The following is a 27,784-nucleotide window of genomic DNA, read 5'->3' as shown; positions in this document are numbered from 1 at the left end:
TACTGCAACACTGGTAAAACTGTTCTCATAATACAACAGGCACTATACTGCACCACTGGTAAAACTGTTCTGGTATACATTTGTTGAGCTGACAAAATGGAGTCACTGGAATGGAGTGTGTGCCGATGGGGAGGGGGCATCTAATAAAATGCCACACTTATAATGTGAGGCAAAATAAAACAATTTTGCTATTGTACAGAATGCAATAAAAACACAACTACAATTGTATTTGTATCCCTCAAGAACCCAAGACAGTTCTGAGGAATCAAAAGCATTTCGAATCGACAATCCGATTTCATCGTGGATGATAAAGTGCGGTGAAAAGATAGATGCATTGCATTTAATTGATTTCTGGGTTCAGTTTGTCATTTATCTTGTGACTTTAGAAACAGAGAGTCTCGACCTGTCTGTCGACCAGGACGTCCTCGAGGCTAAAACCATTTCTCACGTACGTGCTGCCATTGACAGAGGCTGGCCCTCCCAACAGCAGCGACGCTGCCTAGCATAGTGTTTAGCAGAAAACAAAGAACTCAGCGAGACAAGATCTGTATTCATAAACACACAAAGATATGACAGAGCAGCTGTCAGTGTCCATGAGCGCCACCTTTTCTGTATTTTTCTTTTTTCTCAGAAATGACCATCAGAGCCTGCATTGCCCCACGCCCCACACATACACACACACACGCGCGCTCACACATATCGATCTTTGAATGATGGCCTCATTATTCTTTGACCACGTTGTTTACCGTCTGCCGTCTCAACCCCCCCTTCTCTCCTCCCCCCTCGCACTCAGCTGATGGCTACACTGCGGATCAAGGTGATGAAACCCAGCTCCTACCATGAAGCAAAGCAGGCGGCCGAGGAGTACCACTCCGCCAAGCTGGCGCTCATCAAAGCCTTCCACAAGGCCGGCCTGGGCGCTTGGGTCAAGAAGCCCATCGAGCAAGACCAGTTCAGCCTCAGCTCCTCCTGAGAGTGGGGGCAATCCCTTCTTCCCCCCCGAAACCCCTTACCGTCTGACCCCAGGGCCTGAAAGAATGAGAGGCACTTCCTAATAAACCAGCCACCGAGACTTCACCTTCGATCCTTGCTCCGTCCATCCTGCGTGTTTGTGTGTGCGTGCGCGTGTGAAAATGAACACGCCCACGTGTGTAGTCCCACAACCTCCCCCCCCCCCATCCCTGTCTCTTCGCTTGTGTCCCTCGCAAAGCCTCAGCCTCATCACCCCTTTATCTCATGCTGTGTTTTTGTATTATTATTTTTGTTTCAATTTGTTTTGCTTAATGTTATGCTTAGCATTTTTAATCGATGGTGCTCTTAATCTTCGCTCCCTGTTTTAAAAACTGGAATCCTTGGTTTTACACACTTTGTGGGTTGTTTTTATTTCCCAGAGTTCTTATGATGCAGAGAAATCACCAAATTAGGTATTGCTGTAGTTTTTATTGGTTAAAGGAGTCTAGTTGGTTTAGGGAGAAACTAGGTTTAGATCAAAACACACACACACACACACACACACACACGCATACACATACACACTGATCTTTCTAATCAAAAACCAATGTGTATCGACCTGAAAATGCTGATTGTGCAACATACTTGCTAAGTATGGGTTGTAATAATAACTAATTTAAAGTAAAGTAAATATTTCCGTAGGATATAAATGTAGTATTGACAAGGTTACGTCAAATAGTTCCATTATGATGTGTATTGTTGGTCCTTCCCCTAGTTAAAGCAGACTGTTCAGTTGCTCCTCCATTAAAGACAAACATGTTCCACAACAGTATGGCCCTGGAATTATTTTATTTACTCAGACACTAACATATATAAAAAATACAAAATAGGTTGTGCATAATATTCCTGTTGAATTAATTTCTTCATATTCATCCGTGGAGTTTTTTCTTTTGATGTCATTCCCATTCCATACTTGAGCTTCTGGGGACCATGGGGGTTGAGGTACCTGGGTCTTGGGCAACTTTTGGGAGACGCCGCATGTTGATTTCCAGTTTTGTTTTATTTTGGTCCTCTTCTTGACCTTAAGCCATGGCTTTGCATGGGAACTGAACTGGGAGGCCTGCAGAACGGAATATAATGTGGTGGAGAGCCCGGCGAGTCGATACTTTTTGAATGAATGAATGCCAGCATCCTTCTCCACAGGCAGCTTTGAATCTTTGGTCTCTATTTTCTAAATTTCATGTGATTGTTTGTGTTTTTGTTTGTGTGGGAAGGGGGCTCCGGGAGAGGTTCTTTCCTTTTGTCTTATTTTCTTATTTTCTTTTCTCTCAAGGATTGGGTGTTTGATAATTGAGGATAACACTGCAGATAAAATGGTGACAACACAAACTGATTTAATCTTACAGCGTCAACATTTCTTTAGGAATCCATAATACCTGCCTGTTGAATTATACATAAAGTGGGCAGCAGATGGTATGTGTAAATGTGTAATTGTGCCAGTCTGTAGACACTGAATGAGGGGGAGATTGAGGTGTGATTTACTGTAGGTATAACCTGTACGGATAGTTGGTGAAGCACTACAGTACAGTACAAAGTCTTGTACGGTTGTACGGTGTAACAACCTTCCAAGCTGCACTCTGAATTTTGACAAACTATTCAATAGCCTGAATCAAAAGTATACAGCATGTTTTGGACCCTAGTGTGACAACTTGCCACTTTTATCTGCATTTCCAATGACGAATCAGCAAGATTCCTAATGACAGCAAAGAAACATTACCCCTTTTAAACCTAATTTCTACGTTGTCAACTACAGTAACTGCAATTCCTACTCCCAGCTGCAGGAGATGTGCGTGTGAGTGTGTGCATGTGCTTGCATGCGTACAATGTTGTGTGTGTGTGTGTGTGTGTGTGTGTGTGTGTGTGTGTGTGTGTGTGTGTGTGTGTGTGTGTGTGTGTGTGTGTGTGTGTGTGTGTGTGTGTGTGTGTGTGTGTGTGTGTGTGTGTGTGTGTGTGTGTGTGTGTGTGTGTGTGTGTGTGTGTGTGTGTGTGTGTGTGTGTGTGTGTGTGTGTGTGTGTGTGTGTGTGGAATCTTCACCAAAGATGATATCCATGTGCGTTTCCGTCCCAGTTTCTTTACAAAGTAATTAACGTTTTTCTTCTCCTCCTACAATATCTTGGAATACAGATTTCTGGGCATAAACATTTGATTATTGTTCATTTTTTGTATATCCACTGACCGATGTACTTTTGATTTCTACAACAACAAAAAAACAAAAAACAAAGCAGTTGTTTATGTGTATTCCGGTAAATGTGGAATCAGAATTGTCAGGCTTCTTTCTTACGTCTTGCTGTCAATGACCAGGTGTATATATTGTGAACTCTAATATTACTATTGCTACAGTATGGCAGTTGTGTGTGTATAATGAATAACAAATGGCTATTTCTGATCCGTGTACAAGTAACCCTTTCCTCGTCATTCATAAACCTCCACCCTATCTGTATCAAACTGCTGGGACAGTGACATTGTTTTATCTTTCATTGGCTGAATGGGTATAGGCTATGGCACTTGATGCTGCCGCGGTTACTGGTTCCATAATCTCTGAAGCCACCCGAACTGTAAAGAAAAGTAAGCATGCAAGATAGTTACCAAATGGCCTTTTTTATGTTATGATGGTGTTTTTACCAGTTCTATTGTTACATGCATTGTAATTCAACCTTGGGAATCTTGTCTCTGGCAGTGCCTGTTTTTAAAAAAGAAAAGAGAGGAGAGAAGAAAAAAAAGATCCCAGTCATATGAGTCAGAATTAGGGACCGGCATCGACAGGAAATGCCAGTCCCTCGTAAGACAATAAAAGTGAGATACACATGCAAAAAAAAGAACTGAAAGAAACACAACATGAAATCCTGGAATTGAAAGAAACTTCATCCCCAGTAAAACAATGGGAATAGGCACTCCCAGACGGACACCTCCTAGACCCCATGATGCAGAAACAAGCAATACTCTTAAACTGCCCTTTAATTGAACCCTTTGGGATCAAATGTCTTAAGGAAGGTTTTCTCACTCTTTCCCCCAATCTTTGTCCCTCTCCTGATGCTCTCTCTCTCTCTCTCTCCAAAGCTGTCTGAAGTTTTTCTTTTTCTTTTGTTTTTATGACTGCCTGCTTCTAGAGTCTATAGAGTATGATCTTCTCTCATTTTTGACTGCACTAAAGATGTCAACTGATGATGTCATGATGAAAACCGTCCCCCAGTATGGAATGGATGGCGACTATTATAGCAAGAACTGAACTGCTTCCCCCCTTTCCCGCCCCCTGCTCTTATCTTGAAACCCCCGTAGTCCCTAAAGTGGTCCGGTGACACCTGCACCAGCGCTGCGGCAACACCCCTTTGGTCGCATCTGTGGCGGTGGGTGTTTTATTTTTATTAAAATGTTTTGGGTGACTGTAGAGCGGTCGAGGGAGTTCCAGAACCTTCGTCGTCTCTAACCTCCCCACCCTCCTCACCGTCGTCTGCTGTGTACTACATCTGACCAGAGTCACCACCTTTTGCATGTACTACCCTCACTGAAGCTGCACCTCGCATGATGACAAACTTTTAAAGGACTTGTGTAGAACTACAAAAAAGAAAAAAAAAGAAAAAATGTGAGCAGATAAGAAGAAAAAAAATAGAGATATATAAAATGAACAAAAAATAATAAAAGATCTTAGTTTACTTTTGCACATTTTGGGGTTATTTCTGATCTTGTTCAAAGTTGATGTATTGTATGTCTGTCTATGAGTCTGTTTTCACATCTACTGAGTGTTGATGAATGATCATTAGTTGAGCGATTGAACGATTGCTTTGTGTAAGCAAATGTTGATTGATTGAATACTTTATTAACCAGACAGTGGCCTTGTGGTTAGTGTGTCCGCCCTGAAACTGGGAGGCCGGGGTTCGATCCCCGGCCGGGTCATACCAAAGACTGTAAAATGGGACCCAATGCCTCCCTGCTTGGCACTCGGCATCAATGGGTTGGATTGGGGGTCAAATCAACTAATGATTCCCGAGCTCGGCGCACGCTGCGGCTCACCGTTCCAAGAGATGGGTCAAATGCGGATAACAAATTTCACTGCGGTAACGCCTGTGACTAATCGTACGACTTTGACTTTGATTTAACAGTTTGCAGAAAAAAGTACAGTTCAATACAAAGTCTGCTAAGAGTATTCATAACCCAAGAAAGCACTATGGCTTGTTGCCATTAGGTGTCCTTCATATTCAATTCATGTAGGGTTGGGTATCGAAAGTGTTAAAATTTAGTTTTTATGTTGCCACACCCACCAGTTCATTAAGTATGCCTCGTTTCCAGGTGGGTGGTGGGTGGTGACCGACCTTAACTGAAGCCGCACCCACAGCTGCTGTTGTACTAGTATGATAAAGGGGGAGGGGATGATAATGTGATGCCACTTTGAGGGCCTTTTTACTCAAAGGCTTTCAGCTTTCAGGAAGAAACTAAAGACATATGGGGAGTGAGGGAAGACATATTTCAATATTCTAACCACACCTGAGGGTCTATTAGTTAGAGCAAGGGTTTGAGTATGTGTCTTAACGGCAACGCATGTCGGAGCTAACGTATTCCCCACCTTTTCTGCCATGCACTTCTATGGTAAAGATGCACTTGAGCGATCCTCTTCACAGCACATTGCCTGCTGTTTCGGTGCATCCAGCATTGTTCTTTTAAGGGTTGGATGTCGCTATGAGGACCATGGCTATATTACAACTGACAGGTGCAATGTAAAATTGCTGATAAGCAATGCTGCTAGCTATTCTGTAAAACTATGTTTTTTTTGTGTTTTATTATGGAATGACTATAGAGAGTATGCACATGCATCACTTTAACATCGGGACACACCCCCCTCATCTAGACTGAGTGGCAAAACATTGAGCAGCATGGAGCATTGGAGTTTGGAAGCGCTCATTGCAAATCACTCAATGGTTCTGCGTACCAGCTGTTTCTAAATTACACATAATGCAGGAGTCAGCAGGACATTGTGTTTTTGAAATTGAGCGCTTCCAAACGCTGACATTTAGAAAAATAATCACCTGCACAGAATTTCTTGACAGAAAGTAGGGGGCAAGAAAAGGGCACGTGTGTGCGGTCTTTTTGTGGGGTCCGTCTCTCGTGCCATTTCACACCAGAAATGTAGTGGACCTACATTGTTGGCCCATGTTATTGGACATAACATTGAAAATAAGCAATACGTTCTCATTACAATGTAAACATTAAAATATATAATTGATAAGGGCCACGGCCCACAGATCATCTGTGCACTTTGAGGCAAAAGGGCAGGTGCCCCCAAGCCCCAAAATCCCCCTGCACGTGCCTGCTCATAAGTCATAACATGTCTATGGTGGATGTTTATGAAACGAAACCTTTGCAGATAGAGAATAATTCAAGCTTTACCTACAGCTGCAATGTTGGTGAGTTAAAGTTGTATAAAAACAATCCAACTTTTTCTGTTTGGATGGGCTGTCAAGGCCAGAAAGTAGTTTTTGCCACTCAGTAGGCGTTCCTGCATAACTTCCAGGTACGATGATGTCACGCGCATATACTTTCACTCCACTACATGCATTTGAAAACTTTAGTTACTAGTTACTTTGTAGATTTGTATTGTTATTACAAGACATACAGTAACCATATTATATACATTTTGGCCATTTGGAAATAGCCAATCTACAAGCTCACAATCCGTTGCGATGCTGTCTGTGTTCTGTGCAACATGTGAGTCAAGACAGATGCCTCTAGAGCAAACCAAATCGACCTATTAGACTAGTTAATTAAAAGTATTGTATTTTACCAAAACAAGGGAAGACCAAATACACATTCAACCTTCAGCATGCAGACCACAGTAGGCTATGTCAGTCTTGCACTCAATATTGCAGAGCTTAGGCAGATAGTTACTTGGTTTGCTTGGTGGGAGGAAAATATTTGCACCCAGAAGCTGCAATCCTGGATATTGTCAATCAGACTCAAGGTGAGGCTGGATTAGTCAGACAGAGGTGTCTCATGCATTTTGCTGCTAAATTAATCTCCATCCTCATACTGGAGGTATCATCGTGCTGTGTGTTTGTGTGTTTATATGTGCATATATTATAATCTCGAAGGGACCCATGTCGTGGAGAAAGATGTGGGGATTTGGGGGGAACTTAAAAAAGAAGATTGAATGATATTATTAGCATTATAATATTTATGGTCAGAATATATGGTTGCATTATGGTTTGAATTATGTGTGAAAAGTGATACATGGGTTGGTGATGGTCAGGGCTCCTGTCTTGTTACGGTCTAGTAGAAATGTTTGCAATATAGGCATTTCTGACAAGTTTTAGATTGAATAAAGTACTACAAAGACGTTTACTGCTAGACATGGTCAGTTGTAATACATAATTTGTTATACTGCGTAGAATCCTAAACTGTAAAGTGATATGGTATAGTTGCATGCAACGTTATCAATATTCAGAATATTGTATTCTAATTTCTATAACACTGGCCATTTAAAGTCCTTTCAAGAAATTAAGCAGCTGGCAAAGGTTTAGAGAGCTTTAAAATGGAGACCTGGAAGGTAAGGGGTATAGGGTTAGTGTTGTCATTAGGTGTCCCTTGCTCCAGATGTAGTACACACCTGTATATGTGTTTTTGTCCGTCTCTCTGTTGCAGAGATGCAGTTCTGCTCTCAGACCATGACGATCAATAAATCTTACATCAAGTCTTGCTTTAGCCATGAAGCCCCAACACTCATAAATCGATCGACATGATGAAAGCTGACCAGGAGAGTACTTTGAAGCCAAGCATAAGAGAAATGTTCCATCAATAATTCAATACATTCTGAATCCATCTGAAGGTCTATACATAAGATTAATATTAGAGTGTTATTCAAATAACCCTCATGCACATCATTAAATGGTGTAAACCTCATTTCACATTTGCAGTTTTCTTCTTAAAATCAGGCATGGCAAATAGTGCTATGGCTTGTTTTAGCACCAAGTGGGTGTAATTCACTACACTGGACATTGGACAACACAATGAATGCCAGAAGGAGTGTTCAGTGTAGACAGTGCTGAGGGGACTCAACAGTACATGATTACACACATGCACATGCACACGCACACACGCACGCACACAGACACACCACATATGAGACATGAAACTATAGGAAATATTTTCGCGTTTTAATTACATGGCTGATGAAGGGGCAAAGGTTTGTGAAATGAGAATTCCTTTCCCTCATTCCTCAGAAAAATGATCAATGGTCTTGAAAGAAGTAGAGGAAGGATGGGTAGGCTAACTACCAAATGGTCCCTTGATTCAGCTCCATAGGATTCCATTTGGCACACTCTCTGTGTTAAATTAACACTGAGGATTTTACTGTGTAGTGATGTGAGTGTGTGAGGGCCGGGGGCACAAGCTAGTGCCCCTGAGAGAAATGACAAATCATTAGATGTGCTCCAGGGGTAAATGGGAGCCGTACTCTTTCAAGGCCCCACATTTCCATTTCAATTTTCTGCTCAGCAGAGTTGATGTATGTGGCGAATCACATGGCAAGACCAGTCTCCGCCTTGGCCATCGCTAGCCTCCTGTTATTCATTGGCTAGGGTACCCGCCTGACCTTGCGTGTGTCTATGAGCATGTATGCACGCGAGTGTGCACTTCATTGTGTGATCGGCGGTGTCGCACCTGCCATCGCCGAGGCCAAGGCAAAGAAGCGAGTGTGAATAGATTCTTCAGACGGAACAGTATTTAAGGAAGAGAAGACAAAATGTCAGCAGCATCCATTCAGGGGCAAAATCTTACACCATTCCACTTCACAATGAAAGAAAGAAATGGAACTCTACTTTATAGAGGAGCTCAAATGAACCTAAAGGGAAACATAGTTAAATACTGAATTTAAAGATGCCAACCCTATCTTGGGGGGTTTTGGTGTGATGACAAACACAAAACAAAAAAATATTTATTATTTTATTTTATTTATAAATTATTTCAAAAAGTTGACCATGACCTTCCCTGGATCATAACAGCCCAATCCAACCTGAGGTGTGGGTGTGACTGACTGACAGACTGACTGACAGACTGACAGACAGACAGACAGACAGACAGACAGACAGACAGACAGACAGACAGACAGACAGACAGACAGACGATTGTTAGTGACTTTGAGGTAAGACTCGGTGTCTGTGTGAGAAGGGTGATAGATACTGTAGAGCAGAAAGATATTTCATTTGTCTTATCTGTGAACTCAGGCCCTCCATCAGTGCGCAATGGTGTCACTTGCCAATAAGTTCTTTTTTGACAGTGGTGGAGGAAGTACAAAAGTATGGCATCAAAATATACTTGCCGTACCAAGCGTAAAAGCACTCGTGCAGAATGCCTATTTATTGGATTGTTGCGACGGTAGGTCGCATTTGCTATAAAAACCTGCACCTTGATCTGACCCCCCATGTCAAAGCGCCAGCGCTCGCCCAGCAGTCTGCCGTCACCCAGGACATCTTACTGGTATTAGTAATTAATGGGTTTGTCACTTTAAGGTTGCAGCTGGTAAAGGCAGGGCTGATTTATCAGTTATGTATGTTTAATATTAATTATCTGTATTTCCCTCCCCAATAATGGACTGACAATTAGTCAGTCATTAATCATTATGCCAATTGATTCCTCCCCTCACACATTTCTGTGTTTGTCACTGCTGTTGTATCCTACTGACTCACCTGCCAGTGAGGAGCCCCCACCGGGAGTGGGAGGACATAAGTAGTGCCTTCACCCTACTCCTCACGGCCGACACTCCCCGCTGACAGGTAGGAGTACGTGCAGTGACAATTATCACCCTCCCGCCCGGCTTCCCTCCCCAGAAAACGGGCCAATTGTGTTTGCATGCATAGATGCCCGACAAAGCCAGATGCACCAGTATTAAAGTCTTATAAGCTCTCAAATAATTATAGTGGTGTAAAAAATAGTATCGAAATTGTTTTAACTACAGTACAGTAGCCTACTTGAGTAAATGTACTTTATTTGCGACACAGCATTTCCGTAAATGACAGCATCATCATATAAATTGAGCCTGGTGAGGCCTCCTTGAACCTGACGGAAGAATTTAAAAGGGAAGCGAGTACAGAAATTAGCATTTAGCATTTTGACCTTTTTGATTTACATAGGGGACAAAATGATTGTCTCATTACATCAATGTGTGTGTGTGTGTGTGTGTGTGTGTGTGTGTGTGTGTGTGTGTGTGTGTGTGTGTGTGTGTGTGTGTGTGTGTGTGTGTGTGTGTGTGTGTGTGTGTGTGTGTGCGTGCGTGCGTGCGTGCGTGCGTGCGTGCGTGCGTGCGTGCGTGCGTGCGTGCGTGCGTGCGTGTGTGTGCGTGCGTGCGTGTGTGTGTGTGAGTGCGTGTATACATGTAGAGTATATGCACTGATTTCCAGGCACGTGGGGAGGGGGCTTTGGTGCCTAGGCACCTGCCCTTTTGCCTCAAAGTGCCCCTCTCCAAGGATGTCCTGCCCAACATCCGTGGCCATCATTCTTATACTGTAATGTTTATGGTAATGAATCTGAACGTATTGCTTATTTTACTGTCCAATGACATCGGCCAAGTTATTGTTGCCTACATCCAATGTAGGCCTACTACATTTCTGGTGTGAAATGGCCTGAGGAACCCCCACAAAAAAAAAAAAAAAAACTATTTTTCTGGGGTTTGGGCACTTTCCCCCTCAGTGCTGTTCGCACGGCCCTGATCATTTCTGCATTCTATGTGCATGCATGTGTGGGCAAGTTCTTTTCACACTTTAGTGTTAACCCCCAGGAATGGCTACTAGTATATCAAATATACACAAGAATGACCAACAACTATAAACATGGTAGCCTACTGGTTAAGCGGATATGTTTGCTGGTCTGTGTTGGCCCTTTATAACTCCTTCTCTTCATTGTGTTGTCAGCTTGAGTACGATGCGGTGGAGGAGGACAAGGAGGTTGAGGGCAGCATCTTCTTCCCATGAGATGGACTATATGGACGGGCACGACGAGGTGGTGGACGAGGCCGCCCCCTGCAGCTGACGGACGCATATTTGCCAGATTGGCAGAGCAGTCAGGTCTTGTCTCACGTGCGCACGCACAGGTGTGCATGCACACACAATATATATAATCTTTTTTTTTTGTATTAAACGTTGCTCACAACTACCTGTAGGCCAAGGAAGAACCTCCAGCTGAAATGTATGTAAGCAGCCTCATGGTGGTATACAGCCCACTTAACGTTTTGCCTATAACTCTTGAACCTATAAGTCGTAATCAAAATACATTTTGTGCAATCACATTTCATTCCAGTTTGCTGACCTTGGATAGGCAAGCCAGCTTGGTGGAGACCTTTTGGCGTACTTTTCAATTGTGCTTGCCATTTACAGTCCTACAATAAGTAAGGGATAATGTCTGGCTAGCTGGTCATTGTTGGGAGATAATTCACTGGTGATTAACCCTGAAGGTGAATTATATCCCAACAATGACCAGCTAGCCAGACATTATCCCACTTATTACACAGCTTCTTACATAATTAATAGACAGTTGACACAAAAGGGCTATATTAACATGGGTTTTATTTAGGCTATTTAGCATACAAAATATGTCCGCGGGAATTCCTCTCAAGAAAGTAGCTCCTTTTAAAAGTCGTACCGGGCTGGCACATAGAGTATATAAAGGATAGAGACTGAACTGGCACAAAGCTCCGCCCCCCCAGCTATTCATGTCAGTGGAAGTTGCTCAGTGGCGTTTTGAAGCACCCGGAAGACTGCCAGAAGTACCGTCTCAGAACGTCTACTTCCGCATTTGACCACCAAATTTTGGTGGTCAAATGCGGAAGTGCAACCGAGCGCTCAATGTTAAAGCCCAGCTGCACGGGGTTTCCCGGTCATGAATACACGGGTCCGCCTGTAGTCCCTCCTCCTACCACTAGGGCCCAGCGCTTCAACATTGAATAGCCTCACTGGCCCCTTGGCTTTTACGGCGCTGATGCGGAAGTGCGGATTGATATGAGCAGAGTGCTCTGAGGCAGGCTTTGATCAAAGCTGGCGTTGATTAGCCATCGGTCTGTTATAGAGCGGAGCGGTCATTATCAAGAATTATTACATGGCTTGGTTGAATGCTTGATTCTGATTGGTCAATCGCTTAATTCAGCGGTGAGTTATCTCATGATAATGACCGCTCCGCTGTATAATGACCGCTGCCTAATCAAACCCTCTGAGCACCACCAGCTGCGCCCCGCTTGATTTACTGCCGTTTCCAACATAACAGCCATCTAAACACACACACTAGTGACACACAATGTAATTTACAGCTAAACATTGCTCTTAAAAATGTTTTTGAAAACATTTGAGCGAGAAATAGACGAAGCAGGACCCGAAAATGGATTCTATTTGATCAACTCACTTCCTTGTTTTCTGACAGTGCTGCAGCCCTGCAGCTGGGCAGACGCAGCCAGCGCGAATTTATGGAATACTTTTTTTGTTGTGTTTTGGGTCAATGTATTCATTTATGTTAGTTAGCCATGTAATAAGCGGGATAATATCTGGCTAGGTGGTCATTGTCGGGATATAATTCACCTTCAGGGAGTGTAACCACCTCGGCTTCGCCTCGGTGGTTAAACTCCCTGTCGGTGAATTATCTCCCGACAATGACCACCTAGCCAGATATTATCCCTTACATAACACCCCGCTGAATTCAGTGATTGGCCAATCAGAATCAAGCATTCAACCAAGCCGTGTAATAAATGATAATGTTGCCAATGTAGGGAGGTCATTTAAGTTATTCTCAGCATTTAAAGTACTTTCTTCTTTCATATCCACAAAATAATTCTTACGTTTTGACACTGATGAAACTATAGAGATCCTTCATATTCCTGAGGCAATATGACATTTTCTGAAGACGGGGGGAGCTCTGGAATGGATCATAAGTACAATCTCTTTCATAGACCACTAAAACAACACTGCAATGAGACAGCTGGGGAATTGTCTGCTATAGGAAAGTTTGAGCATAAAACACATCTATTATGAGCCCAAGGGAGAGAGTCCATAAAATGTATTTCATCAGAAAATAAGGCGTGTTGGGAAACACTGAAGAATGTAAGGCAAAAAAAAGGCAGAATATAACATCAGCTGCCTTCATGAGAACAGTGAAAAGGGGAAGAGGAGTGAATTATTAAATACTTTTTCATTGATCAGGAAAAAGTGAAGTGTACTTGGTTTGTTCAGAAAGGCCCCTTTTCCCTCAGCTGAAATTTTTAATTGGCAGTATTGTTTTCTCCCAGTGAGTTACATCAAGGGGTACATTTTTAGGACACTTGTATTATTGTCCTGACATTTTGTTTTTGTTTGGTTATTTAATCATGAAGTATTTAAGACGGCACAGTTTGTTTCTAGAGCCTGGAGTAGAAGAGGATCTCAGCTCTTCAAGTAGGTCCATGTCTGGTCTCCTGTTACAGGCCCAATGGTGTATTTTATTTTATGGTGTATTTTATTTTATATTGTATAATTATAAGTATGTAATCTGCCATGTAATGTGGTGTTTTAGTTAGTTTAGTATTAATTTGAGTTTACATACTGTCATGTCCGTTTTTTTGTCATTGTGTATGTAAACTTTACTGTAAGTAAAGGTGTCCTGTAAATCCATATGGGCTGGGCTTCTTCGGAAGTAAAGAACAATCTATCAATAAATCAAGTACACTTTTCCTCACATAAGTGGTCACTGTAGTATTGCAATGTCTACAGGAAACTTAATAATAATTACTTAATCATGCCAGCAGATTTCTTAATCAGTTGTCTTTTTTATCTTCTTATTTTTGTAATCTTTATGCTACTAATTCCCCATACTGCCAACCCTTACTGTTGGTCTTGGGGGGGTTGACTATGGTTGTCCCCATCCGATCACGTGATCAGAATCGGAAAGGGAGTCGCAAAAAGTATTGGAAATTAGAAATACTCCAGTAAAGTACAAATACCCCAAAATTGTACTTAAGTAAATGTACTTAGTTACTTTCCACCACTGACAATGAGAGTGTTATGCGTTCACCAGGACAGGAGGGTGTAATGCATGTGGAACATGTTATCCAGCTGAGCTCCAACTTGTAGGGATCGTGGAGAAAGCCTTCCCAACTCTTCCCACCTGTGAACACAAACGTGTTAATTGGAGTAGGCCTACCCTGCTAAAATCTGGCTTTCTCCACGTACTCCAAGTGTTCATGTGCTGGGCAGGTACTTTACCCCACCGGATGCCCCTTGCCAGTATATTTTCTATATAAAAAAAAAAAAAGATTCCACAAAGTGGATAACTATGGCAAGGCATGCATTTCATTCTGCCTAGGCCTCAATTGTGAAATGTGTGTTTTGTTGTTGTTAGAGAGGTACCGTACAATCTTACATGTTTTGGTTTTAAAACGAGGATAGATGTATGTATGTATTCCCCAAAGAACTCCATTTACATTTCATGTACACTTTTGTATGTAAAGAAAATACAAAGTTAAAAACTGTAGCTCTATATTCTGATTCATTACTAGAGTGTTTGCTTAGTAACAATGATCTCCCCAGGCCATATCTCTAGCAATTTAGTTAGTAAACACTAAACAGATACTGTATTTTCAGGTCAGAATACTAATTTTATCCGGTCAGGAGAGAGAACTCGTACAGGATACAAGATAAAGTGAAATTGCAACTTTGGAAGTGATGAAACTAAATAAATATTGGAACTGGAACGACATACAACTGAAGCTCTCCTGGCTAAATAAAATTGGTATCCTGAATTGAACATTTATTTTTGGTTTAACAAAAAGTCATGGCGAGATGATTACTGGAATATAGAACCATAACCCAACGCTGGCTGAGTTGATAGAGTCTGGTAATCAGAAGGTCTCTGGTTCCCCAGCCCAACCATGTCATGTCCCTGAACAACACGCTGAAAATGACGTTTCCCTGTGGGATTAACAAAGGTCTCCCCTTCCCTTCAGAACATGGTAGACAGCGGAGCCGGCACATTCAGTGTCTTCGACACATGCAATCTTTATTCCTGACAGTGTTTGGATTGACTGCAACTGCAAACTGATGAGGTATTCACTTCAGTAGCAGAGACACATTTTCACTGTTTCCATTGTGCATAGTATACCGAGTTCAATGGAAGCCCTTCACACAGAGAGCTGTGAAGAACCTCAAGGAGGAATATAAAACCCCATAACTCTTCAAAATTGGGTTTTCAGTTGCAGCAATGCACTAGATCTTTTGTTTTGTTTTCTGAGCAAACATCCATGCTGTGACTTTACCTTGAACAGTTCAGCAGTATCAGTGTCAGACTATATAACTGTTGCTGTCGATTACTTACAGTCTGAATCGAATGCTTCATTCAGACTCACTAAAATGTATTCATATTCCGTGGCTCAGCGGTCCAGGCACCTTGGCCGGTAGTCCGAGTCTGGCAATGTGCCAGGGTTCGAGTCCCGATCCCGACGGCCTTTACTGCATGTCACTCCCCCATCTCTCTCCCCCATTTCCTGTCAGCCTACTGTCTGTCCCTCTATAAAACATAATATATATATATATATATATATATATATATATATATATATATATATATATTCATGTTTCAGGTTAAGCAGTATGTAAAACAAAACATTCAATACACATTTTTCAAAACTTCTACGCAGTCAAATCCCTATACTGAGTTAAAATTAACATGTATGGTTTTCAGTGTATGAGGAGGAATTCACAGACTTTTTGTTGTTTTGAGTGCATTTTATTTGACCATTTCCACATTCATTGTGGTCCTTGTGGATACTTTGTAAACATTAAAGGACTGATCTTCAGAGAAGAAAGGTCACAGTACAGCCCATTTAGAGTTCAGTGTGCAGGAGTAACTTGGCTTTCCTCATGTTCTCGACCACTGTTGAAATAGTAAGTCATGTATTAGAATGCAATTCCTCCATATACTTTTGGACAAAGGAAACAAAATGGTTATACGAATACAATGTAAACTGTAAAGAAATAAGTTGCAATAGACTCTATTGCAACTTATTTGCATACCCTCTATTGAATAGAGGGTATGCACATGCATAAAGTGAGTGGCAAATCGAGTGGCAAAGTGAGTAACGTTGTTTAATGCAATCAGATAGGACTTTTCTATTTGGATGTACAGTATGGGCTGTCAAGTCCAGAAAGTAGTTTTTTTGCCACATACGGTAGGTGTTCTGCATAACTTCCACGTACAGTATGGTGATGTATGATGATGTCATGTGGATATCCTCTATAGCTCATACATACTGTATCATTCATAGACTACACAGATGTTGTTTTTCCTGTCACTGAATTCACTGAATTTTATTTGACAGTAAATCCAAGGGAGTCAAATAGTATTGTCATTTTGAGAAATTGTCTTCCTGATGCTAATTCTTCTGTGATATCATCCCCACCCCAAATACCAGAGTCATTATAAATGAACAACTTGGTTGTCTTATTTATTCTTCTGATTTTCTTCTAGAAATCTTCAATTTTAATGACCAAAGCAAACATTAACTTTTTGTCTTTGGGTGGTAGCCACGAGGTGGTAGCCACCTCAGGTTATATTATTACATTATTATTATTATGGCAAAAATAGCTTTGTCTCCCAGGTGTAGGATGTAACACTCCTGTTTATAATTTTTTATTAAGGATCAAGGATCACAGATCACAGTCAGTTTTGGAGTGAACTGATGAATACTGGTCAAGAAAGAAATATATACTGTACATAGTCAATCTAAAATGTACATTTACCATCTAAACTGTTATGACTATATTTATTTATTATTATTTCAAATAGTGCTAATGTGCTCCTTCTTTTAAACATACAGTATACCACAAATTTAAATCTGTTTGGATCAAAAGGGGATGCTTTAATCATGGAATGAACCCAAATGTAATCCTTGAAATATGTATTAATGCTCCCTCCACCCCCCAGAAAAGAGGCTTTTGAAATCAATCCTTGGAATGGCTTAGATTCATTCTGTCCATATATTAGAGGGTTTCTCAGTCTCTCACTCATGCATGGCCACATACTCCCACCATGTTTTGCCAACTTCAATAGACACATTCTTGGAATGGATCGATCTCATTATGTGTATTTTCCAAGACAACATACATGACATATATTTGGTTACTTTCCAATGCAGCCTGTGTTAATCACAACATAATGTGTGAAGGCGAGGGTTTTGTGTTTGTTGAAAACAACACATCATTTTTGTCATTTTTAACGAGTCACCTCAGTTGCACCCCAGCTTAACCCTCACTGTTCAGTGTTTTCTCTGAATCTCCCGCCCAGGCACCCACCCTCTATTCCACCTGAGACCTTTCCTAGTCTGAAGCCTAGTACAGATCAAAGATTTGCAGTCTGTAATTCCGTCCCATGAAAGAGAACAGGATCAGCTGCCACGATATTATTTTAAATAAAATATCTTTAAAATATATTTTTGGATGTACATTTCTGCTAAGCAACAAGCTAGAATGGGCTTTGATTAATTTTGTTCCAGTAGAAGTTATTTACACGACTACACAGTTAGTTTTGAAGCGTGGCATCCACTTTAATTCTTTTGCTAATGTGTACTTCGTAATACTTTGTGAAAACAACCGATCTGCAACCCCACAGCACAGATGCAAAGTGTTGCGAGCGCGGAGATCTGCATGCCCACTACGACAGAGCATTAGTTAAGCAGAATGTTGCAGAGAGAAATTGCAGCCGTCTTAAAACCCCTTACTGTGGATATGAGACCTTACCTCCCCTCAGACCCCCCAAAAAGTTATCCAACTCTACAAAAGTTGTGAGCAAAGAAGAGAATGAGGCCAAATGAATAAGTTACAGTGTAACTTATTCATAAGTTACACTGTAAGTTTTACAATATAAGCAGTCAGGTCTGACAGGGAAGGGTATACAGTAGGTGTTCGCAGTGAGTGCATATTTATCTACGAATGCACTTTTTCAGACACAAAAGAATTGTCCAATTCGCTCCACTTACAGAGATTGATGTCACTGGGCTCATAGGTGTAGAGGTGATTGCTGTACTTCCCTGTGATGTCTGCCCGCACGGTCCAGGATGGATCTGAAGCAGGTTTGGGTTAGGACAGAGGGAGAGAATAACCATGGGAAGAACGAGAACATTTATTTTTTAAATCAATTATTGTTTTTCCAAAAATAAATCCTTTAGGTTTAAAGCTCCCTCTGACTGGAACTATTTAACAGTTTATATTCGGGCAATAACGTCTTTTAGGTTGTTTAAAATTGCATTGTCCTCTTACCTTGAGACTACCTGTTCATGCTTTGACAAAATCATCACTATACATACAGTACGTATCTATTGACCAATGTACATTTAAGTACTCTGTGTTTTGCTGTTTTTGCAGTTGTAAGTGTTGTTGTTGTATGTTTTGTTCTGTTTTGTTTTGTTGATGTTGTTTGCCAACTGTCTGTGAAATTTGTGTCTAAATGTTTGAAAAATGTATGCATTTTGTAATCTGTCGACCCCCTTGAAAATGAAATGATTCATCTCAAGGCGTTATTCATTTCCATTAAAGAATTTCAATCAATCAAGAAGACAAAGGGAATGGTTGCACACATAACAAAGGGGTTTGGCAGATGTCAAATAATATTCTGTAATGATATAGTGAGACTGAATTTAAATAGTTCTGCCAAAAAGGGTGTACAGTGGGACCAGATGTACCCGATCCCACTGCACTGTACACGCTTTTTGGTAGCACTTTTCCATCAGCCAAACATCTGTGGACATTCCCTTTGTTATGTTGTGTGCAAGCATTCCTTTTGTCTTCTTTGTCTTTTGTTTGGCTTATGCACCTAACTGGTACTGTACAGTAGATCTTTTTTGGACAATTCAATATCGGCGCATAACAGTAATCCCCGTAAATTGAGATTGAAATAAAGAGAGGCGGCTTGGCAACCATGATGGAGAGACAGAGTGAGAGGCACAGCCGGGTTAGGCAGATGGAGATTGGGCATGAGTGAGAGAGTGAGAATGAGAAGAGAAGGTAGACAGATGACACTCACACTCACTTCTGGTAAGGTTCTGGTCTTGTTAACTACTTCATACTGTATAGTCCGGCAGCCAACAGGTTTCTTTTGTTCAAAGTGGGGAATTTGGTATATAGTTTTTTTATTGGCTTAAAATATTGTCTACTTTATATACTATATATACTATATACTATATGCATGAATCCACTTGTTGACCGGCTGTCGGTATTGAGCAATTCTGACAGTGGGGACAGGGGGATATAATATATCCCCCTGTCCCCACTGTCAAAATGGTCACATATTATGTGACCATACCATTAACATCCTATATAAGGCAAGATTTTCAAATTTTCATTATGCTTTATGTAGCATGTGACATGTCAAACTGAGGGGGGGGTTCATGATTCTGAATCCATTCCAAGCATTCGTTTTGCACGAAAAACGGCCGCCACTTGCCCAAAATGTGCTGACATCATCACATTTGTGAATGGATTGGATTCAGTCATTCAGAATCATGAAAACCCCCTATAGTTTGACATGTCACATGCTACTTAAAGCATGATGAAAATGTGAATGTTTTGCCTTTGTAGGATGTTAATGGTATGGTCACATATAAACCCCTATAAAACAAATTGCTCAATGTTGACAGCCGGTCAGTAAGTGGATTCATATGTATATAGACTATGTAAGGGATAATATCTGGCTAGGTGGTCATTGTCGGGAGATAATTCACCGACAGGGAGTTTAACCACCGAGGCGAAGCCGAGGTGGTTACACTCCCTGAAGGTGAATTATATCCCGACAATGACCACCTAGCCAGATATTATCCCGCTTATTACATGGCTAACTAACATAAATTAATCCATTGATCCAAAACACAACAAAAAAAGTATTCCATAACTTCGCGCTGGCTGCGTCTGCCCAGCTGCAGGGCTGAAGCACTGTCGGAAAACAAGGAAGTGAGTTGATCAAATAGAATCCATTTTCGGGTCCAGCTGCTTCGTCTATTTCTCGCTCAAATGTTTTCAAAAACATTTTTAAGAGCAATGTTTAGCTGTAAATTACATTGTGTGTCAGTAGTGTGTGTGTTTACATGGCTGTTATGTTGGAAACGGCAGTAAATCAAGCGGGCGCAGCCGCGCAGCTGGTGGTGCTCAGAGGGTTTGATTAGGCAGCGGTCATTATACAGCGGAGCGGTCATTATCATGAGATAACTCACCGCTGAATTAAGCGATTGACCAATCAGAATCAAGCATTCAACCAAGCCATGTAATAAATAGTACTAGTCCGGCTGCCGTACTAGTACTTCGACGGATGATGAAGAGCGAAAGTAGTTCATCAAAGACGGAGTGCATTGGAATGATTTAGTAAGTTTGCAGTCTACACATTTTGGGAATTAAGCAGTAGTACTTTAAAACCCATTTTTTTAGACAAAACTATTCCCTACCATTTGCTGCACTATCATTAAGGAATAAGGATTAAAGTATTAATGAGACTATCTGCCTTCTTTTATGAACTGTGACTATTTCATCTATTATCCTTTCCTCCTGAAAGAAAGAAAGAAGGAAAGAAAGAAAGAAAGAAAGAAAGAAAGAATACAAATAATAGAAAAACGTTTTTTATGACTCAGGCAAGTTAGAATATTTCCTTGAAGGAGACCTTGAATAACCTTAAACATTCCTTTTCTTTATGGATTGTTTGATCTTACACATTTATAGACATGAATTTGAAAGTCATTTTAAGAATAACCTACTTTCCCATAGCTAAAATATCCTGATGCAGTGAGCCCACTCATCTGGTATATCCCTCTGTATTTTATAGCTACATTTCTGTTCCGAATTACAATTTACATATTATTGTACAATAAGGCTAAAGATCGATTGATGGACGAAAATGCGTACCAACAAAGAGGATTCTGGGAACATAGGTGCCATCAGGATACAAATTCTGGTCTGGGGTCTCCTCCTGTAAGACACAGAATGACTCATAACATAAATAGAATAGCCGTATCCCAATTTACTGTACATAACAGGAGGCCAACACATACCTATGCAATACTGTATATACAAAGTGACAGACAGTGTATGCATCTGCCGTCTAAGCTAAAGGTTTATTTCTATATGAGTGTTTTTACCACTAGGTTGATCATGACGAAGTCTTCTTTGGCCATTTTCTGAATATCCGCATCAGCAAGGAACAACTTCTTCAGTGCTGTGAAAATTGTTTTGTTTTAGTTTCATAACAGGATCTGAAACGTATGCCACCTTGATAATTGAAAAACGAGTGTGTATGTTTCACAAGTTCAGTTATTTTCCACATCTTGTATTCCTAAATTATAGTTGTGCTAAAGTTGTTCTCTGAACTCCCATCAATAGTTGTAGAGAGCAGGTGCAAACCTAGAAACAGGTTAGGTGAGGCAGGTGGGACCTACATTCTATAGTCTGGTGCTCCCTCTAGAGACCAGAAAGGTCCACTGAGGTTGTTGCATTATCAAATACTGTGCTGAACACAAATCCTTTTCATAAATTGTACTCAGTGTGAAGCAGTGACACATGAGCACGGGCGATGGTATTATTTTTATATAAAGGACACAAGCAAAAACTGAAAGATGCCGTGCATTTCCAGGAATCAAAGCTTAATCAATGGTAAAAGTGAAGTGGGACGGGAAATCTGTCAGGCAGTGAACTGAACTATGACTGGCTTGCCTAACCGGTATTATGGAATGCACCGATTGTATTCACAAATCCTGCCTTGTATAATGATCATTTCAAGCATGTAACACCACCTGGCATCACTTTTCAATGTAGGCCTACAGTAAGTCTTATATCAAGTATTATAACACCTGCCATCACTCACATCTCTGCTATTATTTATTGCTGATTGTACAGTCAAGAATCTATCATGTTGTTATTGCTGAAGAAAAGCTTATTTCACATACTGACTCACTACAAGACCTGATATGGGGGAAGGCACATGATGAACAGCAGATTTTAAAGATTACTCCACATATTGACTCTCTATACTTGGTTGATATCAAGTTGGTTCACTCTTTTCCCTCTACACGAAATGTCTTCACTCCTCCCCAAATAAGGACACGATGGGTTCACGTGGTTACAAATATAAAAGCTTACTGGTATACCTTGACTGTGCGGGCAGTCTTGCAGGTGATGGATGACCATCAGGGGCTTCTTACTGTGGGAAACACAACCACAGAGAAAGAACTGAACACATTCCACAAAGAATAGGCACAGTGGTGGGTGTGAACTGTGAAGGCAGCCTCGCCTAACTCCATAAGAAACAGTCAAACTCTTCTCTATCTCTTCTGCCAGACGATTGATTGATGCAAGTCATTTTGTTACCTTACGAGACAGTAATCGATTTATTTTCTGCCAGCGTACCCAAGTGGACACTGGCCTATTCATTCACAGCAATTTTATATTATTTATAATTTATATACATGAACCAGTATAAATGATCACTTATATGGATGGAGTACATTTATGGTAACTATAATACCTTTTTTCTTCTTTCATACTTTAATGTATTGCAGTTACCTATCTTTGAAGCTGAAACTGAATTTTTCATTCTGTCATTTTGTTCTGCTAGGGGTTGAATGTTTATCAGGGATATTCGATCACAGTCGGGAGGTGAACTTGTGACCTTCTGATTAGCAGACGGCCTCTCTAACCCCTAAACTACGTCTGTAATCAGATTACTTACTGTATACTCACATTACATTTAATCCATTAGCCTTTAGCCTTGAGAATGAGTTAATGACAAGGATGTTGCACACTAAGCACATCTTCCTCATAGCAGTCATTATTTTCCCCCTCCCTTATTTCCTTGTTCCTTGTTCCTTGGTATAGAACCACCCATTTATTTTGTCACATTTAAAATAACTAAATAAAATGGTAATAAAGAAAAACATGCAAAGAAACGTACATCTTTTTAATCTTCGTCAGGCCGTCCTCATAAGTCTGTGTCCAGGAGATGCCATCTCCCCATCCTATGAGCAAGTGCAATGGTGAATACAAGGTGCAATGGTTATGAAACAAGGGTCACTCGTCAGGCGCACAAAGACAATCCCCTGTATGTTGTTACTGTAAGAGTCACTTTAACCATGAAGTGGAAATAAATGGCAAGGACTCAGTCATAGCATCATAGCACATTTACAGGCAGACAGATACCCCAAGGGAGTAGTGCTACTGTATGTAATGACATGGTACAAGGTCAACAGGGTGTCCACTGACTGTCACATACTGTGTAGTGTGTACAGTGTATAGTACAGCGGCTTATACCCCAATACAAGAGGTATTGTGCACTTTTTCAAAAAAGCATGAAACTTCTACCATAGTTAGATGATATCATGAGGTGTATTTTCAGATGTGGAGTCAAGTCAGATTTGACCCCTGAGGCCCGGTAGAGCATAATATGTGACCAATACCCATAACATCCTATATAAGGCAAAAAGGTCCAAATTTCATCATTCTTTAAGTAGCATGTGACATATGAAACTAGGGTGTTTGCATGATTCTGAATCCATTCCAAGCATTAGTTTTGCAAAAAAACACTCATTGGGCTTAAAACGGCCATGCCCACTTGCCCAAATGTGCTGGCATCATCAATTTGTGATGACGGCATTGGCCGTTTTTAGCCCAATGAGTGTTTTTTTTGCAAAACTAATGCTTGGAATGGATTCAGCATCATGAAATCACCCTAGTTTCATATGTCACATGCTACTTAAAGAATGATGAAATTTGGACTTTTTTGCCTTATATAGGATGTTATGGGTATTGGTCACATATTATGCTCTACCGGGCCTCAGGGGTCAAATCTGACTTGACTCCACATCTGAAAATACACCTCATGGTATCATCTAACTATGGTAAAAGTTTCATGCTTTTTTGAAAAAGTGCACAATTTTTTGGTAATCCGCTGTACTAGTAGGGGGACAGTGAAAGACATACTGTACAGTAAAATAACTCACATTTGCGAAAGATTCTCGTAATAATGAAACAACCATGTTCATGGGATGTGTCAGAATATGACCCACCTCTAGACAGTGCTGAGTTTCTTTTCTCAGCTGCTTTCTGTGCACCAACAGGTTCACCACAGGTCAGTGCGGTCACCAACATTAATGCCAGCCCAGTCCAGTGAAGCATAGTTTTCAGTCCTTCAAAAGAGAATGTCATTGCAGTGAGCTATTATTAAATTATCTTCTTTCCTTCACTAATCGTGCTATTTGTCCAACAGGTGTGGCAATTTATAAAAACTAGACAATCTGGATAAGAGCGTCTGATATATTGTTAGTCCAAGATACAGTTGTAGCTTTAGTTGTTTCGTTTGTCTATTTTATACGATGAAATGTCATCATATGATGTAAAAAATAGCAAGATTATTCTACAAATATTGATCATTTCAATTATCACCCTACAATGTTACTGCATTATTAGTATTATAACAATGCAATCTCTAAGTAGTATAATGCGAAAATGTGATATGGTTGACTAAGTTGTTAAGTGGTTTGAAAGCCTCCCAAATTATACGTGAAATATTCATTGACAACCATCTTTTTCTATTAGGCATCAGAAAACAACTAGTTTTAAACTATAAAAGTAATTTGTGTCTCTAATGATTATATGTGTTATGTCTTACCTTGTTTAACTGCAGGAAACAGGAAGTGTCTGCACTTTCCAAATACCCTCTGTTTTGCCTTGGCCAGAGCTTTTTATAAGCAGTTGAACTCACCAAACTGGTATAGCATTGAAGAATTATTCTCACACTGACACACGCACGCACGCACGCACGCACGCACGCACGCACGCACGCACGCACGCACGCACACACACACACACACACACACACACACACACACACACACACACACACACACACACACACACACACACACACACACACACACACACACACGCAAAATGAAAGAGGAATGAGATATCTGTTGCAAACCCACTTTACTGGTTCTTTCAAGGCAAGGCAAGTTTATTTATATACACAAAAGCAATTTCAAGTGCTTTACTGAAGGCCTACAAAGGAATAGGCACAAGAAAGGCATTTTAAGTGGCCCCCTTCCAAAATAATCAATCAATCAATCAATCAATCAATCAAAGTCATATACGCCATAGACATTCCTATAGTGAATTATATAGCATTTATGATATAGGTCTACAGTGGTTTTCAACCTTTTTCATATCAAGGCCCATTATTTATTCTGCATTTGAGCTGCGGACCCCAAACTAAGGAATATTTAGCTCAATATAAAGAATGTTAACTGTGAGTGGACGACCCAATAAAGCATTACACTTGTTTACAAGAGGCCGGTCCGGTCCACCTTGTTCAATTCATCAAAAAATGAGTTCTACTCGTTACCTTGTACCTGCAGGAAACAGGAAGTGTCTGCACTTTCCAAATACCTTCTGTTTTGGCTTGCGGCCAGAGCTTTTTATAAGCAGTTGAACTCACCAAACTGGATGTGATTAATGAAGAATTCTTCTCACACTGACACACACACACACACACACACACACACACACACACACACACACACACACACACACACACACACACACACACACACACACACACACACACACACACACACACACACACACACACACACACACACACATTTTAATAATTTATTTATGTCCACATAAGAGATACAAAGACACAAATATGTACAAGGTGCTGTACAGAGTGCAATCAGCAAATCCCGGAAAAATACCCACACACCCTTCAGGGGTACAAGTAACAGCGTCTTCGCCATATGTGGCGGCTTCCGGCTTTTTTTGGCATCCCAAGTTGTTGGAAGCCTCTTACAACCAAACTGTGTACGTGTCCTAGGCTGCCGAAGATAAACACAAGTAGATTGCACCTATAGCCTAGTTCAGTGATGGTCTGGAGGAGCGGCTGGTACTTAATGACTTTGGTCATAAAGGCTTCCTCTAAACTAGAATCAAAGGTGCAGGCCATTTCAAGAATGAAAACTGATCTGTTCTCTTCATTGACCACAACAACATCTGGTGTGTTAGCAGAGAGATGTGCAAAAAATTCAGTATTTTCAGTACAGAGTTGAAACATGGAAGGTTTGACACAGGAATGTTTGTACATTCTCACAGACAGTGCAAAATGTTTAGATATGTCCTTTGTTATGAGATCAACTATTCTGTCGTGGCGTGCTATGTAAAGCCCTTTATAGGCATAACAGCCATTCAGAATGTGTGACATGGTTTCTGTAACAAGCCCTGTGGTGTGATGCAAGCAATGGTGCATGGGTGGAGGGAAACCAGAGGGAAAGGTTGAGTTTGGTGGGGGGGTCGGGGGGGTGAGTGGCGTGCCCCCACGACGATTATAAGAACATTTCGTCCCTGGTGTCCGCTGTAGGTCACTGTTGCTCTAACAGAGGTGAGAGGGTCAGTTATTATGTCCTCAGAGACCTCCACAGTATCAGAGTCAGGCCGCGCCCACTCCAGGGACACACCGGCTTGGATGCAGAGGTCGTTCAAATCCGGCCAATCACACACACACACACACACACACACACACACACACACACACACACACACACACACACACACACACACACACACACACACACACACACACACACACACACACACACACACACACACACACACACACACACACACACACACACACTACTAACTGTGGAAGGGTGACTTATCATATATACATTTCCTTATTGATCCTATAAACAATTTATTATAGGTGGTTTTGCACACTCAATTCAAGTTTGGAGCTCTGGCTCATGGAACCAAAAATAACTGAACCGGCTCAATCTCGGTGGAAAAGCGTCCGATAATTGTGTGACTTCTTGTAAATTAAGTAATGAAGATATTTATCAAAATGGAACTCTGGGGCACGGTGGCACAGTTGGTAGTGCTGTCGCCTCACAGCTAGAAGATCCTGGGTTCGATTCCCGCTCAGGGTGCTGTGGGTGCTGGCGGCGTGTTTCCTCCTCCGCGTCATCAGTGCCCATACCCGAGGCGGGGTTGGTGAAAGGGCCTTTCTGTGTGGAGTTTGCATGTTCTCCCCGTGTCCCCTAGGGTAGGTACCCTCACAAAAACATGCAGTAATCCTGGTCTCTAAACTGCCTCCCCCTGGCCAGCCGGGGCGCCTGATGGAGGGGAAAGGAACTGGTTGGAATAACGTGTTCCTTCCACGTGCTACGTCCAACCAGGGAAACTCCCCCTGTCAGGTGTAAAGGAGCAACTTGGGCACTCAGGCATGAAGGAAGCATGAGTTCAAGTCCGTTGCTCTCCCCATGTCCCCCATATATGGGGACTAGGTTGGCGGAGGGTGTGTAGAGCCCAGGATCACATTAGATAATTGACACAGGGGTGAAAAATGGGTTACAAAATCGTGGGATAAAAAGTATTACAAAAAAAAAATTGAACTCTTATAGTGTAATACGAGGTTTCATTTGACACTCTCAAGAGTTAAAGATTTTTAAGTATATTAAATATTATTATTATTATTATTATTATTATTATTATTATTATTATTATTATTATTATTATTATTAGTAGTAGCAGTAGCAGTAGTAGTAGTAGTATCATTATTATTATTATTATCATTATCATAATTATGGAAATAGTAAAGTTTTTTAGTAATAGTAGCAAACAATTTTTATTGTGTCTATGATAGACACAAGCAGTGCATAGCAACCATCACTCTGGCAACCGTAAGCCCTTGGCGCATGCGCATTACTCATCAATGATGCACTGTGGGATTGCAAGAGTATTGACATAGCAACAT

General features: G+C 41.1%; 2 protein-coding genes across 6 annotated transcripts in view; one reads left to right on the top strand and one right to left on the bottom strand.

Annotated features, from left to right (window-relative positions):
* Positions 1–4,664, top strand: part of adarb1b (adenosine deaminase RNA specific B1b) — a 196,974-nt gene extending 192,310 nt beyond the window's left edge. For all 5 annotated transcript variants that reach the window (XM_079517556.1, XM_079517555.1, XM_079517557.1 and 2 more), the window contains one exon: positions 794–4,664. In XM_079517556.1, the coding sequence (XP_079373682.1) occupies positions 794–973 (180 nt within the window). In that variant the 3' untranslated portion in view covers positions 974–4,664. The remainder of the gene's footprint in view (positions 1–793) is intronic.
* An 11,047-nt stretch (positions 4,665–15,711) lies between these two features.
* agr1 (anterior gradient 1) lies at positions 15,712–24,750 on the bottom strand. The gene is made up of 8 exons (XM_079518242.1): positions 24,644–24,750; positions 24,042–24,161; positions 22,931–22,994; positions 22,128–22,180; positions 21,123–21,199; positions 20,890–20,953; positions 17,982–18,065; positions 15,712–15,880 (listed from the first exon to the last, which is right to left on the bottom strand). The coding sequence occupies exons 2-8, from the start codon at positions 24,148–24,150 to the stop codon at positions 15,831–15,833; spliced, it is 501 nt and encodes a 166-aa protein (XP_079374368.1). The 5' UTR covers positions 24,151–24,161; positions 24,644–24,750; the 3' UTR covers positions 15,712–15,830.
* Positions 24,751–27,784: the final 3,034 nt, after the last annotated feature.

Source organism: Electrona antarctica (assembly GCF_951216825.1).
Source record: "Electrona antarctica genome assembly, chromosome: 13".
In the NCBI taxonomy this organism is placed as follows: domain Eukaryota; kingdom Metazoa; phylum Chordata; class Actinopteri; order Myctophiformes; family Myctophidae; genus Electrona; species Electrona antarctica.
Note: the sequence above shows the minus strand (reverse complement) of the source record. Positions and strands in the feature narration are given on the sequence as shown.